The sequence below is a fragment of the Lactuca sativa genome, chromosome 8 (assembly GCF_002870075.4).
Source record: "Lactuca sativa cultivar Salinas chromosome 8, Lsat_Salinas_v11, whole genome shotgun sequence".
NCBI classification, from domain to species: domain Eukaryota; kingdom Viridiplantae; phylum Streptophyta; class Magnoliopsida; order Asterales; family Asteraceae; genus Lactuca; species Lactuca sativa.
The window spans coordinates 120,774,867-120,795,117 of record NC_056630.2 but is presented as its reverse complement, the minus strand read 5'-3'; the positions used below and the strand labels follow the sequence as shown (position 1 = coordinate 120,795,117).

At 41.2% G+C, this 20,251-nt stretch overlaps 1 protein-coding gene across 1 annotated transcript; it reads left to right on the top strand.

Annotated features, from left to right (window-relative positions):
• Positions 1-3,477: 3,477 nt before the first annotated feature.
• On the top strand, positions 3,478-4,425 carry LOC111900968 (uncharacterized). Its single transcript, XM_023896837.3, has one exon. It carries the CDS (start codon positions 3,493-3,495, stop codon positions 4,096-4,098), a length of 606 nt encoding a protein of 201 aa, XP_023752605.1. The 5' UTR covers positions 3,478-3,492; the 3' UTR covers positions 4,099-4,425.
• The last annotated feature ends 15,826 nt before the right edge of the window (positions 4,426-20,251 follow it).

Sequence of the window (20,251 nt, the reverse complement as noted above, 5' to 3'; positions counted from 1 at the left end):
TCTACATTTTGTGTATAAATGTTAAATACATAAAATAACATTAATACAAATGTTATACTTTACATGCAAAGTTAGTAACACATTAAGGTTTATCATGCAAATGAAATACATTTTTGGAAAACTATAATAGGTATAGTTTATGAGATATTCATGATATTTTACACTCTATAAACACTATAGGAAGGAAATACTTACACTTACAAGAACAATGGACTCTTCATATGTAAATCTATTTGATACAAACTTTGTGAGACATTTGACTTCACGTACTTTCACGTACGCATTTTAAGTCCTGTATTATATACCATAATCTATTGTAGGGAGAGTGTGATACTTGTGTATAGATCTATACAAGATTGACAATCCCGCACCTAAACTGTTAGCTACAGTTGGACCGGCAGGTCTGGGGTGACAAATGTCATATCATTCTAACGCCTGAAGAACATTGTTACAGGCAGTCTGGGTCAATAGTACGGTTATAAAACTCACATGAAGTATTAAAACATTTGATTTACGGGGCTATTAAACGCCTTAGTAGTTATATATACATATATAAATCTACTTACACTATTCTAGGTATGGAAAGTACTTATGCATTTCGGGTTTTTGAACTTTTAAAACTATTATTCATTTATGGAAAATATTGGATTTTCTAGAAAAAAAAAACTCAGTTACTTTATACAAAAAGGCATACAATTCTTATACAAAAACGCTTATGAACTCACCAACTTAATTGTTGACACTTTTTCAAAACTACTTGTATTTCTCAGGAATTCAGTAATACAGGTAAACACCAGCTTTTGGGGAAGGGACGCTAAGGCGTCAATTTCAAACTCATTTTATCATCATAATGTAATTTCTTTTGAAACATGTAATACAATCAACAATGTAACTTTTTAAATTATATTTATGATGGTTGTGTTTGCTTTCTTTACTATATATTCAACTGTTATGATACTACATGAAGTCATCCGCCTTCGAATGATTCCGTCGTTCTGGTTTGGGGGTGTGACACTAACTACTGCTTGCTGATCACGATGATCGCTTCGGATCTTGAAACGTTGCACCTTGGACGCCCAGCGTAGCCGAGGAACACCCAGCGTCCGAGTACGCCCTGCGTCCGATCTCGGTTAAGCCTAGTGTAACGTCCCAAAATTCAAGACTAAAAATTTCTTTTATAAAACGTTACTTAAAACATAATTATCAATCCATAACATAGCCAGAGTATTAATTTCCAAAACACATGTTCATAATCAGAGTAAAACATTCCCAGGCTGTCTAATCTATGGTGTGTGCCATGCGATCACCCCGAGCTCCTCCCTCCGCTACCGGAAGTACCTGAAACCAAAACTGAAAACCATAAGCACGAAGCTTAGTGAGTTCCCCAACCTACCACATACCATGCATAACCACATACTGCACATACTGGGCCACGCCCGCTATTCTGGGCCTCGCCCCCTACCTCGGGCCTCGCCCGCTACAACGGTCCCGCCGCTCCAGACCCCGCCTGGCTTCGAGCCCTGCTTGTACACATATCTATTTCACTTAGGCCTCGCCTGCCACAGGGCCTCGCCCGCTAACATATAATAGCACATAAACATATCACAACACATAAGCTAAACATATACTAATGGATCCTGTCCTAAGGCCTCGCCTATCCTGGGCCTCGCCCTTGTCCTGCTACTGATGAGTCATGGAACCCCGTCCCTGCTCCTACTGGTAGTGAGATTCGGGACCAGCACACACTCACTCTTTCCCTAACTTGGGCCTCGACCCTGATCTGCTACTAATGAGATGTGGAACACCATCCACACTCTGCTATTGGTGAGATACGGGAATGAACAGGCCTGAAGAAAATGGAGGCGGCTGGGAAAGGATGTGCTATGGTTTCAGGTGCTAACCTTAACGCCTCGTTCCCGAGTTTAACAAAAGAAAAGAAGAGAAGAGAAAAGAAAGTCACGAGAGAAAAGAAGAGAAAGGAAAGGAAAACAAAAGTTTCTTTTGTGTTCCCGAGTTGGAGAGAAGTGGAAAAAAAATGAATTATTTTGTTCTTTCTTTCCAAATCCTCCCAAATCGGAAGGAAAGTTATGAGGGATAGTAATCCTCCCATTTCCCTCCACTTCCTTCCAATTCTCTCCTTTAATGAAACCCGGGAACACCAATTTCTTCTATTTTCTTCTCATTTTCATCCATTTCCTTTCCTTTCTCTCGTTAAGTTGAACTCGGGAACGGGGTGTAAGACGGGAAAGGAAGGTCACCGGGTATATCCCGTGATCTTTCAAACTTTAATTCGTTTATCCATTATCAATCCCTCCCCATAATATTTGTTTTTAATTTAAATCCAAAACTTACACTTTAGCCCCTGCCTCCATAAAATCTTTTCAACTTTAAGATTTTATTTCAATTTAAATCCAGAATTTACCAAACCACCATCAACCTCCAAAAATTCTTTATAGACTAATCCGGAAATTACATTTTAACCCCCAACAATAACGCCTTGCTAACTTATTCAGCATTTAGGGCTACTATTCATTTATTAATTTTATCTATTTATTTATTTAATAAACGGGATGTTATAGTTTGACAAAACGTTCTGTTTTTTACAGAAAGTCTCGTTTGGCACTACAACTTCTAGCGTATAGTTTAAACAAAATGTTTCAAATCCAAATGCTACTTCACGTAGCGTTTAACAAACCGCTACGGCGTTACCAGCTACAAACTATCTGCTACCAACTAGTTTTGCCAAAAAAAACCCTAAGTTTAGAGACGAAAATTACAACTAAACCTTAAGTCAAATATTCTTTGGAAGTTGAAACTTTAAACATTAGCCAATTAAAGAAAACGTAGTGCAAACAACATGACATTTTTCAAATTTTACGGTTTCTTAAAAATTATAATCATTTAAATAATACATGATAAAGGAAGAAATGGGTCGGATTGAATCCTTTTATTATAATGTTTGGCTTCATGTATAACTGTATATAAATGTACATCCTTACCATCAATTTAAGATTTAGAAACCCACGAGAAAAAATTATAATCATTTAAATAATACATGATAAAGGAAGAAATGGGTCGGATTGAATCCTTTTATTATAATGTTTGGCTTCATGTATAACTGTATATAAATGTACATCCTTACCATCAATTTAAGATTTAGAAACCCACGAGAAACACAAAAGGGTTTAAAGGAAAAGGAAAGGAAAAGCAGCACTTGAAGATATGCATTAGGAAAAAGTGATTTCCAACTTTCATTTGAATTAACAAACTTACTGTATTTGGCAAGGCAAACACATGTGGACTCTGACAAAATTTTGTACAACAAATATTCAAATTAGCAATTATTTTAACAATCGTATATGAATTAAGTATGACCATATCATAGAAAGTATATAAAAACTATTTACACGATAAATGTGGCTGTTTAAACCATTATATTAATAATCAAGACCCCTTATAAATACTACTCGATATAATACCCTGAGACAAAAAATGGCTACCCCATCTTCTTATTCTTTCCCAATGAGACTACCTCCACTGATTTCTTCTTCTTCTTCTTCTTCTTCTTCTTCTTCTTTAGCAACCTCCATGAAATTCAAAACCCTGGTTCACAACTTCATCTTCTCCCACCTATGTCGGTTCACTCGTACCTACACTAAGGCTAAATCCATTGTCATTAACCTCTTCAAAGAAACTCATCTGAACAATATCAAATTCTTGGATCCCTTCATCTTAAAAAGAAACAAAACCAAAAACAAAAACAAGGTTTATTTTGGATCATTTAGGTTGCATTACAACTGGTGTTCATCTCATGTAGTCCCAGTGACATCACTCGAGATGCAAGATGCGTTTAACAACCATGTTTATTATGATTCCACATGGCGCTCCTATGTTGATCATGAGATGGTGTTAGAGTCACAGCTTACAGGGTACCTCCATTGGCTCGAAGAGAAGAACAAAGGTGATGGTGGTTGTGATCAGATTAATGAGATCGATCGTCTTGCTGATAAATTCATAGCAAATGGCCACGAGAAGTTTATGTTGGAAAAGCAGGAATCATACAGGAGATTTCAAGAAATGATGGCGAGAAGTGTGTGAATTACTCAAAGGTTTGTGTTGGTCGCTTTATAATAGGTTCGTTTTGTTTTTGTTATTACTTATGAGTGTTTGGTGGCATAACAATCAAAGGAATTTATGGTTTTGGAAAAGTTGGTTTGATTCATGATTGGATTTTAGAGGGACTTGTTTGGGAATTATCAATTACTTGTATTTTGAATGTTTATAAGTTGGACAGATTTGATTGTATAGTCATTTTCCTTCAAATTTCCGATGTTGGCAACTTTTGGAAACTTTATGATGCAATGTTAGAGAAAAAGAAACTGTCGGGAAACAAATAAAAAAGTATAAGAAATGTTTTCTCTTTCACATTATGGATTCTTATATATTACATTGAACAAAGTTCATATAACGATCAAATTTAGAAATTAAAAGAAATAACAAAAATAATATATCCTCAGTTCATGAAAACAAATCTAAAATGGAAAAAGTATCTAATAAAATGCAGTTACATAATTGAGAAGTGTGTTAGATTAATTGATTTATTTGATTAAACAAAGATATAAATTTGATTTTGCACATGTTGCATTGTGGTTAGTTGGATCTATTTATGAACATGGACAACATGCAAGTATATATAACACTAATCACACACACACACACACACACACACACACACACACACATATATATATATATATATATATATATATATATATATATATATATATATATATATATATATATATATATATATATATAGTGTTAGGTTCAAATGAGGATTAACATTTATTGTGCGGATGTGTTGACAGTTTATTCAGTGAGAATAACTAAGAAAGTATGTTGTTTGGTAATTTGAATGTGTTCAACCATACATAACTATTGTCATTATCTCACATTCTCATTTATTAAATCGTCTATAAGAGTATTATAAACTTTTTTATGATTCTCATTCTGTCAGAATGTTGTCAGAATGCATTGTTCATAATCATATACTGTAAGAATGAAAATGAGTGAAAAACGATGTGTAAGAACAAAAAATAAATAAGAACTAGTAAGAATGCATGATAATAACGATAGTTATCTAAGGTTGAACGTATTCACATTACTAATCAATATATTCTCTTAGTCATTCCCATAAAATAGCATTGTCCATACACGTCCGCACAATAGATGTTCATCCACATTTGAACCTAGCATATATATATATATATATATATATATATATATATATATATATATATATATATATATATATATATATATATATATATTGTAACACCATGTTTCGATAAGTGTCTTATTTTGGGATTATGGGCAATAAATGGATCAAGTAAAGGCCTTGAGCTTTAAGGAAAGAAGGTTTAGACCCTATTGGAGTTGATAATATCGGTTATATGATCTAAGCCCTTGGTTTGTGCTTTGGAGTCAAAGGGTAAAATGGGAAAAGTTATATATTAGGCTTCTTGCATGGATTATGGTTTTTAGTTCGGCATGTGTTAAACCAAAGTTAACTAGATAGAAGTGTGGGGCTCGTCAATACATTTCCGTGGATATAAAGATCGCCTAAAATAGAGTTGAAACGAAGAATTTATGGTTATTTGAAGTTGAGGTGGCTTTGGGTGAAAAGTCATGGCCATGGCGTGGGGATCAGTCAGGCCTAAGCCCATGATATTTTTAGGGTTTTCAACGTATTTAAGCTTAATGCTCCGCATTTTAGGTCATTTTATCAGCCTCCATCATCTGTAGAACCTTTTGGGAGAAACCCTAGCCACCATATTAAAGATTTGAGCTTTTCCCATCCTCTCTCTCCTCTTTTGGATGGTTTTATGTTATTTTGATGAAATAAGAAGATCAAGAAGGTTATCTTAGTTGCAAGGATTGATGCGTCAAGTTTGGATCCATCAAAGGCACTACATTTTTGGATCATTGTGAGTATAAAGTTCCGATCTTGCTATCTAATTCATTAGATCTTGTAATTTGGGGGTTTTTTTTGGCACTTTTGGTCCATTTTATGGGTGATCTTGGAGTTGAGTGGTGTGACAACTAGAAAATTTTGGAACAAGCAAGGTCTAAGGTGTATCTATGTATAATGTAAAACCACATCACAATTTTGTTGCAATAAAACTTTGAAAGCCAAAAGGACATTATTTGTATAAGTAAATATATATGCTTGAAAATCATACTTGTAAGGAGCCTTTGAAAGTCAACAACTTATAACAAGTCAAGCCAAGTTAGATAGTTTGGATTTTATGCATGATTTATGCCATGCCTTTGGGATTACGGTTTTGGGGACCCAAGAACATGAGATTTCGGTGGTGATGGGCCAAAATCACATGCCAATGCCGAAATCACCCCTAGGCCGAAATCACACCAAGACCAAAAGCACTTGGATCTAAATCTCACTCACAATTCAAAAGCGATACAAATTCCTGACATCCACCTAGTAGCAGTAGAAGATGACATACCCGCAACATCTAGAGGAATCTTGATCCCCTTGTCCATAGATACTTCGACCCTCCTTAGATCATGGTGTAATTCTCCCTTCCGACCTCGATGACAGGAACTAACAATAGGATCCTCCTTCCTGAAGGATTCTAAGGATCCACAGGCTTTGGGCTCTGGGTAAGCCCCTAACTGCCCCGCGACTATTTTCGGTCCGATAGGACCCGAGATGACTATCGAAGGCTCCAAAATCCCTTCCTTGGATGAATGAAAGACCACCGAGGTCCATTCCCAAAACTCCACGAGTAATCTTTGGTGAGATGAACTTCTGTGATTGTGCATCGACTGGCCCAGGCCCTGCTCCTGAGCCGGAACTAGAATCTTTGAGTGCTCAACACCATACCGAACTAACCTACAAGGGATCCGAATATACTCAAGAATACTTATCCCACAGGCTTCCTGGATTCTCTAAGACTCTCCCCGATTCGAGTATGGATCCCGTGCTTTCAGTACTATGGGCCCAATACTACCTTCCACACGTATCCATACTTTCCTCCAGAATCATACCAAATCCTCCAAGTCGCCTTCTCAAACTAATACCCTGAATGTTCGCTAACAGCACAACCAAATCCATTAAATCATTTCCTAGGCTTTCCTAAGTTCTTGACCTCATGTAGCCCTCAACTGCCGAAAGAATCCTACCGGTGTCAACTAGCTACCTCATGGATATAATCACATGCAACAGAAATCAGATAATCCTTTGAGTAAAAGACTCAATCCTAGAATAGTTGGACTTAGGCAAGAGCTGCACAATAGGGCCAAGTCCTTCACTCTGAGATTATTCAACATGTGCCCCATGTGACTTTGCATATCCACTTAGAAGTCACTTCACATCACCAAGAGCCCCACAGAGCACAAAGCAAGAAGCATTTAGACAATGGGGAAAACCTAACCAACATATCAATATTCATAACATTCTATCCTTTAATCAAGAATCTGTACTAGCATGTAATTCAAAGGCTCATATAATCAGGCATAACCTAAACATGTCATCCTATCACTGACTGATCAGTACTAGCATGCAGGTCTACAAACTCATACAGTAGGCATACAAGGAATCATTTCTAGATCCTTATCCCTAATCTAGCATGCAGTTCTCATAATCATATTATATCGTAACATAACATGTATGGGTATCTTGGGGAAAACTTACTTGAGCTCGGTTGATTGCACACATCACACACCTTGTTCTTTTCAAAGTTCTTTTCTATTTTCAAAATTCTTTTTATAAAAATGATTTTCTTTTGAAAATTTTCATACCAAGTCCTCAGTTTGAGTCCAGACACACCCAAGAGTGTGCCCGAATCCCTCAAGCTAACACTCTGATACCAACTTGTAACATCCCAAAATTCAAGACCCAAAATTTCATTTTTATGTTTAATAATTCATAAAACCAACACTAATAAAACATCCATAATAACATCCCATGTCAAAACCCAAGTGTCAATAATCAAAACATGTTATCATAAAACCAATATCATAGTATAATCCCAAAGATCTCATGTGCGGAAAATCATAATGTGATGCGATGCGATCATGTCGGCTCCTTTCTTTTGAAAATGAAGTACCTAAAATCAAAGCTGTAAACCGTAAGCACGAAGCTTAGTGAGTTCCCCAATAATACCACACACCATACAATAACATACTGTAAGGCATACCGGGGTGCCCGACCTACCCTGCTAAGCATACTAGGGTGCTTAACCTACCCCTGTTAGGCATACCGGGGTGCCCGACCTACCCCTGTCAGACATACCGAGGTCCCCACCTACCTCTGTCAGGCATATCCGGGTGCCCGACCTACCCTCTGGTTTATCTCAACCGATCCCGGGGACTATTTCACCCCTACCACTACCACATAATTGTTGGATTAATGTCTAAGTCCATAACTATAATTGGTAAGACTTAACCCGACCCGGCATGGTCCATTTGGGTTGCATGGCATCATGCACTTGGATAGACTAAATGAGAGAAATAAGACACTTATGGTTATTAATATATTATAAGTTCTAGTATATTAATAATAAGAATAATGAGATTATTTAATTAGTATTGGTCAAGAATTAATCTAGGATTAATTAAGTGATCAAAAGAAGACTAATTAAATATATGGGTTGATTGTGTAAATCATCCATACTTGTATAGTGGGCTAATGATCCATGGATAATCAAGTTGGGCTAAAACCCATAGGATGGTCCATGGATGCTCCATGGTGTATTTGAACCCATGGATCCAAGGAAATGGAAAGCCATGACAATTAAGGGTTTACCCTAATTGTAACACTATATAAAGATCACATTCTTGGGAAAAATCGGCCACTAGAGAGAGTAAGAAAGGGCTAGCCGATTTCCATGAAGTGTAGAATTCTCTCAAGTTAATCCATTTGTATTTGGTGTTGTGTGAACCATTTGAGGTGTCACACTTGGGGCACTAGGCACTCAAGCTTCATGAAGACTTTCTACACCAAAGAGGTATGTATTCTATCTTGCTATAGTCATTGTTTTGTATGCTAGATTAGGATAATACCTTGGAAGTTCTTATTTGCATGTATAATAAAGAAAACATAGATCCAAGGTATTTAGGGTTGCATGTACACTTAGGAGTGTTAGAATGCTCAAAACCCTACAATAATAACATATCATGAACATACTACTAGGCATGCATGGGTACTGTCTACCCCCTTCGGTATCTTTCAACCGGTTTACGGGGACTATTTCACCCCTACTACTACAAACACATATATCATAGCGTCCTAGCACATAAAGCATATCAAATAGTGGCAAACCAAACAATTATCACAAAGATAATCATCTAAAAAATAATCAACTATTGGTGGGCCGACATTGGTGCCTTAGACCCACCTCTATTGGAAGGTAACTCACCTCGCAGTGTCGCACTACTGAAGTCCCGCGGACAAAGCTCTAGCTGCTGGATGACAGATTCTCGAATTGTCAACATCAAAATAACACTCAATTAATAATTGGGTTCCAACACATATCCATAAGTCCATGCTTGGGGTAAAAGACTACTTTACCCTCATCTTAGCTTGATTCAAACTCAAGGCCCAATCCAAAGTCCTAAAAAGCCAAACTATGAATCAAGGCCCAACATATGGCCCAATTTTCCAAATTAGGCCCAAACCGCTACATGGTCTTACCCTAAGGCCCAAGAATTTCTTCCAATACAAACATTTGGCATTCCAATGGTCCAACCTCTCATGATATTTAAAGCCCAGTTATGGCCCATCTATGGCCCAATTTTCTAAATTGGGACCAAACCCTCACATGGGCCTTACCCTAAAGGCCATCCAAATATTCTAGTCCATATGCTTGTTCTTGGATGACCCATCAATATCCCAATAGGAAGGCCCACACAAAATTAGGGTTTTCACATAAAATGACGATTAGGGTTAAGTGTTTCTCACTTAACCCATTAACGACTTAATCCATTAAGTCCATTACTCAACTAGATAAATCATATGGTGTGATCGGGTGTAATTCACAATTCAATTCCAATGGCCCAAAACGCGGGTCCCGATAAGTCGAAACCAATAAATCCAAAATTTGGGTTTTCTAAACCCTAATTAGGGTTTCCAACCCAATTGCGATCTAATTAGCCCATTTGTTAAGTTTTTAGGTTAATTAATTATTAATTAAGTTGGGCACTACCCACTACAACCTCGGGTAGTGGTGGTCAATGGCCGCTCATGGCGGCGGCCACCACCTCACGGTGGTGGTGATGGATTTTCCTTAATTATTCCGATCGAAATACAATGTTACAACGCAATATCCAAATAAATGCACACACATAAATAATACATACACACACACCCAGCCACCCTTGTTGCGGCAGGCGGTGGTTGGAGGTGGCACCCACCACCTCATCGTGGTGGTGGTGGGTTTTCTCATGAAATCCGGCTAAGCAACATCCAAACACCACTTCAACTGAAATTGACATACACAACACCATTTCACACACACATACACACACAACCACCTCGCTCGGTGGCTGGTGGCAGCAGAAAGCGGCAACCACCGTGGCTGGCGGCCATGGTGGTTACCTTTACAGTTTCCGACCAACAAACGACCACACAACGAATCGATAACATCAAAAAATACGCATACATGTAACAACGTAAATTTTCAAAAAAAAATCATTTTTAAATCATACTTTCATTCATAAAATATCAGAGTAATCCAATGTATCACATGTTATCACAATAAACAAATCCCAAGATCTCAACTACATAAATCCTCTCAGTGTGTACAGATCATGTCGGCGCCTTCCCACGGTCCTCACTGGTACCTAAAACACATAACACAACAACTGTAAGCATAAATTCTTAGTGAGTTCCCCAAACTACCATATACAACACATACACCTTTCTAGGCCATAACTCTTTAGGATCTTTCGATCCATGTGTCTCAGGGGACTTCCGTCTCGAATCCCGGTAGACCTTCCGGTCCTACCAGTATCGACCTTCCGGTCCGTAACCTCCTGAAGGCTAAAAGACCTCCCGATATGCTACCTTGCCCACCCTCACAATCACCCTGAACGGTCCAATATACCGGGTCCCCAACTTGCCCCTCTTCATGAATCGAATCACTCCTTTCCAAGGAGACACCTTCAGGAGTACGAAGTCTCCCACCTGGAACTCAAGCTCGGAACGTCGCCTATCCGCATAACTCTTTTGGTGACTCTGAGCCATCAACAACCTCTGTCTAACCTGCTGTATCTGCTTGTTCGTCTAAAGCACTATCTCAGTGCTGCCCATCACGCGCTGCCATACCTCTCCCCAACAAATAGGAGTCTGACATCTCCTCCCGTACAACAACTCGTAGGGAGGGATATAATTACTCGAATGGTGGCTGTTGTTATAAGAAAACTCATCCAATGGCAGATACGTGTCCTAACTTCCCCCGAACTCCAACACACATGCTCGGAGCATGTCCTCGAGCGTCTGAATCGTCCGCTCGCTCTGTCCGTCCGTCTGTGGGTGGTAAGCGGTACTGAAATGCAGCCTCGTACCCAACTCCTCATGGAACTTCTTCCAGAACCTGGAAGTGAAACGTACATCTCGGTCTTACACAATCGAGATCGGTACTCCATATCGTGATACCACCTCCCTTACATACAACTCTGCCAATCTCTCTGCAGAAGAGCTCTCACTGATAGCAAGGAAGTGAGCGCTCTTCGTCAGCCGGTCGACAATCACCCAAATTGCATCGGCACCCCTCAAGTGGCTGCAACTTGTCGTGCGGACGCCGGTGCTCAGCCTTAACCCTGCGACAGGTCAAGCACCTCTCAACAAACCATGCTATATCCCTCTTCATACAGGGCCACCAGTAATCTTTCTTCAGATCCAAATACATCTTAGTGGCCCCGGGATGGATCGAGAACCTCGATCGGTGAGCCTCCTCCATCAAAGTGATGCGCGCCCCGCCTGCATACGGCACCCAAATCCGACCCTGAAAGGTCATAAGCCCACGGCTATCGGTAACGAACTCAGGTACCTGTCCAATCACCCGCTCTCTCTTGCGGTTCTCCAGTCTCACAGCCTCTGCCTAGGCCTCCGAATGGTGTCCAACACCAGAGTTATCACTGTCAGTCGCATACAAATGTCTCGAATCGGGGCACTCCCCGCCCTACAGCTCAGGGCATCAGCTACAACATTAGCTTTGCCCGGGTGGTACAGGATCTCACAATCGTAATCCTTTACCACGTCCAACCATCTCCTCTGGCGTATATTCAGGTTGGGTTGATCCATCAAATACTTCAAGCTCTTGTGGTCCGTGTATATGGTACACCGAACCCCATACAAATAGTGACGCCAGATCTTGAGAGCGAACACCACTGCCCCCAATTCCAGATCGTGGGTGGGATACCTCGTCTCATGAGGCTTCAACTGCCTCGATGCATACGCTATCACATGACCCCTCTACATAAGTACTGCACCTAACCTCGATATCGATGCATCACAATACACCATAAAATCCTCCATCCCTTCCGGGAGGGCTAACACCAGGGCTTCGCATAATCTTTGGCGAAGTGTCTTAAACGAGGTCTGGTGCTCCGGACCCCACGAAAAAAGCAACACCCTTCCGGGTCAACCTGGTGAGAGGCACGACAATCTTGGAGAAATCCCTGATAAATCTCCGATAATAGCCGGCCAGTCCTAGAAAACTCCTGATCTCGGTTGGTGATCTGGGCACCTCCCATCTCATAACTGCCTCAATCTTGGCCGGATCGACCAATATCCCATTCTGGTTAACGAGGTGCCCCAAGAACTGGACCTCTCGTAACCAAAAATCACACTTGGAGAATTTGGCGAAAAGCCTCTCCGACCTCAATACCCCGAGAATCTCTCTCAAATGCTCCTCGTGCTGCTCTCTAGATCTCGAACACACCAAAATATCATCAATGAACACGATCACCGACCGATCCAGCATCGGTCTGCACACCCTGTTCATGAGATCCATGAACGTTGTCGGTGCATCGGTGAGCCCAAAAGGCATCACCACAAACTCGTAATGCCCATAACGAGTTTTGAATGCCGTCTTCTGGATATCTTCATCCCGTACTTTCATCTGATGATATCCCGACCTCAAGTCTATCTTGGAGAACCAAGATGCTCCTTGCAACTGATCGAACAGTTCATCGATCCTCGGTAAAGGATAACGGTTCTTGACCGTCAACTTGTTCAACTCCCGGTAATCAATGCACATCTGGTGTGAACCATCCTTTTTCTTGACAAAAAGGATCGGCGCTCCCAAAGGGGAACTACTCGGTCTAATAAACCCCTTCCCCAGCAGCTCCTGAAGCTGCGGGGATAACTCCTGCACCTCTGGCGGCGCAAGGCGATAAGGCGCCTTGGCGATAGGCGCTGCCCCCGGAACCAAATCGATACGGAACTCTACCTGCCTCTCGGGAGGCACACCCGGTAGCTCCTAGGGAAAAACATCCGGGAACTCACGCACTATCCGCACATCATCAACAGAACTAGGCCTCTCCACTGCTACTCGTGTGTCCATCACGTATGCCACAAACCCATTACAGCCCTACTGTAAACTCTGTCTTGCTCTGGCAGCCGAACAAAACACTGACCCACATCGGGTACCCTCTTCGTACACCGTAAGTAATTCCCCACTAGGGTCTCGTATCGTCACCAATTGATGCTCGCAATCTATAACAGCCCCAAAACGGCTCAACCAATCTGTAACCATTATGACACACACATCCCCCATCGCAATTGGGACTAGATCTATCGGGAACTCAACACCGAAGATCTCGATTACACAACCTAGAATCATATCCGCAGCATACACCGCTCGTTCGTCAGCTATGGAAACCCGTAACGGTCGACTCAATGTCTCCCGCTGGATACTGATGTACTGACAAAATGCTAAAGACACAAATGACCAACTCGCACCCGAGTCAAATAACACCAAAGCAAGTACATAACTCACAAGAAAAGTACCTACGCATATCATAATATAAGCACAAGATCTCATAACTCAACATAAATAAATGAAATAATACATACCAGCCATGACATCGGGCGCTGCGCGGACCTCCTCCGCTGTCAAATGGAAGGTCTCCCGCGAGCCTTCAGTGCCTCGGCCTTCACCAGCCAAACCTCAGTAGCTCGCACGGCGGCAGGGGTCGATCCTTGCTGTGCTCCCTGTGATGTCCCTCGCAGCTGCGGACACTCGGCCTTCCGGTGGCCCGTCTGGTTGCAATGAAAGTAAACCATGAATCCCTTGGGGCAATCCTTGGCTATATGCCCCTCTTTGCCACATTTTTAGCAAGCACCCGATCGACAAACCCCGTCATGTCCCTTGCCGCACTTTCCGCAAGTGCGGCCCTTCTGGCCTCCAGATCTAGAATCGGCGGGCTTTGCCCGCTTGGCTGTCGGTTGAGACTGTGCCGGCCGACGATTTATCCCCTGAGACTCGGCCTCCTCCCTGGCCTGAGTCACCAACTCAATCTCCCTCTTCCGGGAATTTGCTTGAAGCTCAACAAATGTCCGGTAAGTCGAGTTCGATACGAACTCCCGAATATCCCTCCTTAACATGCTCAAATACCGCCTCATGTGTGCCTGCTCGGTAGATACCTGCTCAAGGCAGAACATCGCCCTCTCATGAAACTTTTTGGTAATCACAGTAACAGAATCAGTACCCTGATTGAGGGTCAAGAACTCCTTAACCAACCGTTCCCTCTCCACTGGGGGAACATACTCGTCTTTGAACATGAATGTGAACCTCTCCCAGGTCACCTTTGAAATCTCTGCAAGAGTGAAGCTCGCCGTCACGAACTTCCACCAGTCCTTTGCTCCCAAGCGAAGCTGGTTCAGCGCGAACTGTACCCTCAGATGCTCCTGACATGAACACGTGTAGAAGCATCCCTCGATATTAGAAATCCATCTCCTCGCAGCGATCGGATCCTGCGTCCCATCAAACTTTGGTGGCTTCGTGTTGCTGAACTCCCGAAACAACGAGTCACCTCCCTGAGGCCTGACAGCAGCCACAGCTGCGGCAGTTGCAGCAGCCGTAGCCTCAGTCACTGTTGCGTACTGCTCATCAAAAGTCTCAATCAATGTGGTCTTGATAGAGCCAAACATCTCCATAATCTCGGCTCGAATCGCCGCTGCCACCTCATCGTGGATCATCTTCCGAAGCTCATCGTCACTCACGTCGCTCGTCTCAGGTCTGTGGCGTGTCCCAACCATGAAGTCTCTAAAATACAACATAATAATATTAGAGATTCGCTCGAGCATACCTACACTCGATAACTCAACCCTACATGTTCCCTAGTACCGTAAGGATTCTTACTTAGAGTGCGCACTGCTCCGGTGTCTTCAGTAGTACGGGCCCTATACTACCGTCCACACCGCATCAGTATTCACCCTAAGTTTTCCTCCTTGGATCCCAGATCACAAGCACCCTACATCTCGCTGGCATAGGCTACCCTTCGGTAGACCTCTCATAAGCTCCTTACTGCTACCTACTCACTCTCAAGCATCACATAGCAGCAAAAATCTCCCTAGGCTAAGGCATCACAAATTAGGCCACTCTAGTCCTAATATGAATACCTAGCCTACTCTGGCATGCATATCATAACATATCTCATAGCATATAATGTAAGGGTATTTTGGGAAATCACCGTTCAGGCGCTAGCTGATCGTCCACACTGCTCTATTCTACTCGTCTCAAAACCTTTTACTCTTTTTAGAAAAAATTGTTTTATTGCGAAAAATTCCTCAAATCTTCAGTTTGAATTCAGATACGCCCGAAGGTGCGTCCGAATCCCTCAAACCAAGGCTTTAATACCAACTTGTAACAACGTAAATTTTCAAAACAATTTTTTCATTTTTAAATCATACTTTCATTCATAAAATATCATAGTAATCCAATCCCAAGATCTCAACTACATAAATCCTCTCAGTGTGTACAGATCATGCCGGCGCCTTCCCACGGTCCTCGCTAGTACCTGAAACACATAACATAACAACGGTAAGCATAAATGCTTAGTGAGTTCCCCAAAATACCATATACAACACATACGCCTTTCTAGGCCATAACTCTGTAAGATCTTCCGATCCATGTGTCTCAGGGGACTTCCGTCTCGAATCCCGGTAGACCTTCCGGTCCTACCAGTATCGACCTTCCGGTCTGTAACCTCCTGACCTTCCGTTCCATGTCATACATAACAACATATATCACATACATTTCATAACATACAAGACCTTCCAGTCACACATGGGTACCACTCTAGGTACAGTATAGTGAGAAGACTCACCTCGGCTTTCTCAGATAATCTCGCACGCGTATATACTGATCTAGCCTCCGCCTATACACATAAACAATTATCTCAAATCAATCGTGACTCTCCATGCTAGGCTAGTCTCTTCCATATCCTCTAAGAAGGATAAATGACCATTTTACCCTTCAAATGGTCCACAAGTCCAATTGCTGACCAAAGCCTAAAAGTCAACAAAAGTCAATGGTCAAACTTTGACCAGACTCGTCGAGTGCACACAGGTGACTCGGCGAGTCCATGCGGGTCCTCTGAGTCCTTCTAGTCCCTCTTGGCTCGTCGAGTCATCCTTCCACTCGACGGGTTCCTCCTGTTACGAATCGTATGGCAACCCCGACTCGACTCGTCGAGTCCACTTATAAACTCGATGAGTTGCGTCCATGTTCATACTCAAATGACCTTTTAAGGTCAGATCTGTTTCTCTAATCTATAGATCTGACCTTCTCAAGCATGATAATCACGTAAAGGTCGAATCTTGGTACACATGCAATACTCCCAAAGCTTCTTTTGGTGAAATAACCTCTAAAATGGCCTCCTAGGCTCATAACTCAAAAGTTATGGCATAAAGCAGAGTGGTAAGGACTCTCTGGACCTCTTAAGGTCCATATCTATAAACCAACTCGCTTTGGGACCTCACATACTCAAGATTCAACTAAAAGAGGCATAAAGAAAACTCTAGATTTCACTAGAATCATAATAAACACGAGAATGACACATATTGTTACCTCCAACAGCTTCCTCTGATCAAATAGAAGTGAATCCAAGCTCCTCAACCCACTTAGCTTGTCCTACCTCCTTCATTCTTGCTAAAACACACAAGAAATGGTGAATTAGCCTTTCTCTTGCACCACAAACGATCTCTCTGCTCTCTAGGGTTTCTCAGGGGAGAAGTGGCCGCAAATGGAGGCCATAAAGGCCTTTAAATAGGGCACAATCCCCGAGAATTAGGGTTTCAAATTACAGCGCGGACTCGTCGAGTCCACCCTTTCCGACTCGTCGAGTCCGTTCATTAATCCAATCAGCACACGCGATCCTACTCGACGCGTCTATGCCTCAACTCGTTGAGTCTCCCCCATTTTACTCAAAAGAATAAATGATCAAACATAATACCTGGAATTCCGGATGTTACAATACATGTGGCCAAGAAGCTGGAATGCCCACTGCAACCACCCTCGAGGTGGTGGATGATGACCGTACCATCTGGAACGAGCCATACGGCGATAGAGGGACTGAAAAGTAGCAACAAGATAACGGTGGAGGAAAAGCGACACAATACGTCACCGAGAGCAGCGACAACGACAACCATAAGCTTGCTTCTTCTGTTCGCTCGTTGTCACAACTTCCATCAGCGACCTTCGTCTTCAATGGTTGTGGAAGCGGGTGGGTTTCGACGGTTCGGTGCAGCGAGGAGCATGGCGGTAGCGGTCGCTCACATCAGTAACCACGACGTCCGTCATCGGTCCTCGTCTTGGTGGTTCTCAACTTCGACGTTGGCGGAAATAAAACAGTAGCAAAGAGCGTCTTCACCGATAACAATGTTTGTGACCTTGACAACAGAGAGGGGTGACAGGGCCAGAGGTGGGAGACATAAGGGTGGTGGTGGCGGCTGGAAGGAAAGAGGCATAAGGTGATGGGTTTTAGCCATAAGAACATTCTATGTGCTCATTCAAACCCTAATGCTTGGATCTAGGTTTCTCTATTGTACATGCAATTCATCCAAGACTTTAAACCCTAGTTCTGGCATACAATTAATCATATTAACATGTGAAAGGGTTTTTAGATCTTACCTTGATTGTTATGTAGTAATAACAATCTCAAATCCTCCTTGTAATGACTTTAAAAAGCTTAGAGTCATAAGTGTCACTCCTCTAATGGTTCACAAACACCAAGAGCAAAAGGATGAAGAATAAGGAGAGAGGAGGCTGCCCAAAAACGTCCAAAACCCTAAGGAGTTGCTTCCACACGTTTTGGTGCTCTAGGGATCTTTAAATAGTGAGGCTATTAGGGTTATCTAACAAGGAAACCCTAATTTGGATGCTTAGGCCCTAAGCAACCCATGGACTCCCTCCTTAGAGGCCTAGGACGATTTCTAATGGGTTTCCCCATAGAATTCGTCCACCCCTCTAATATGGAGTCCATTAGCCCAATATTCAACTTATCATACAACTGACAGTTCTAGTCCCTTAAGTTTAATTAATCTCTTTTAGCCACAAAATTAATTATCAATTAATTCTTGACTAATATTAATTAAACAATATGATTTCTCCTTTAATATATTATTCTCATAATATATTAATAAATCATAATTAATCTTCTCTCTCCATAATTCATCCAATCAAGTTGCTTTGGTGAAGGCAACCCAAAAGGACCATGCACCATCGGGTCAAGTACATACCAAAATAGTTGTGGACTTAGACACTAATCCAACAGTCTCCCAATTGGATAAGTTTAATAACTATTTTGCGTATGACTTCAGATCCTGATCTGCAATCATAGCATCCAAAAGCCAATGTCAGCTCTGATCTTATCAGATACGCGTCCTTTAGATAAGGGATCATATATTCCTCCATTCTAGATATCGTATAGACTGAGACATGGATTTAAATCATTATCTCTGTCTATGTGTTGTTTCTCGATTTCCAATTTATAACGACTGACAAACAGACTATAATTGAACACATCAAATTAGTCCAGGCTTGGCCAAGCGCTTAGGTGTCATCACTAAATCATCGAGGGGCCCACAAATATCGCTTTCATCCTACTTTGGATAAAAGGAACATATAAACTTTGATTCAATGCTTGCTTGTACTCACTCACCGAATCACACACAACAATATGTTTTATAACACCAAGTTACTGGTGCGTTTACATATTATCAATGTATAACCGACTCGCAAGATACAACTCACACATCTCGGTTTCAAGAATATAAGATATTATCGTCTCACCAATCACTCGTGATAAATTCCATGAAGTGATCCAAGTGAGCGTGGGTTTAATCCAATGCTCAAATCATATTCATAAGCACTCATGAACGTTATAGCAAACATTTTCTATGTCTAATACACTTTAGACAATCTACAAACCAATTCATGACAGTCTTCATTCATACCTACTTCCAACATATGAACGACTGTGGACCATTCGAATAATTTGATTATTCTGAAATAATTAATTATTCAGGAAGTCAAAACATGCAAAGTGAAACACAAGAATAATACTAATCCTATATGGTCCCAAACCTTTGAGTATAAATAAAACACCTTTTATTTATCACCATATCGATTACTCATTATTTGTTGTTTCGGCTAATTAACTTATTACTTGAATTATTACTACAATTGTCCCATGCTCTTAGCATGCATACAATGTTTACTTATGGTCCTTACTTTGTGAAATAGATCAGATGAACACATTTCCAATCATACTCATTTAACAACTCCCAATTCTTATCATAAGTATAAGAATATCAAATTCTTGTCACTTATAGAATATGCTAGATTCTAACATTTTATGCAATGATCCTTTCGTAAAGTCATAGCTCAAAATCATTAAGACTTGGCCAATCTCTATCAGAAACAATTCTATAGATATGATGTCTCTCACTCAAAGTACATTCCTTTGAACATCCTTCTTGCATAAAAGTTTCTAATCTAGAAATAGATTCTCAATATCCAACTCCCAATATGGAAACATTTCCATATTTGCCACATGACAACTCATTCTCAATAGAATCTTATCTATTCATAATAATGTTGATATGGTCCATCCAATACCATACTTCCAACTACTCACAAGCGACCAATCCTCGGCGAGCTTTGGATCGTCCTTTGATAGTTGTTTAATTATCTTAGTCAAAACCGATTCTTGTCCTTTT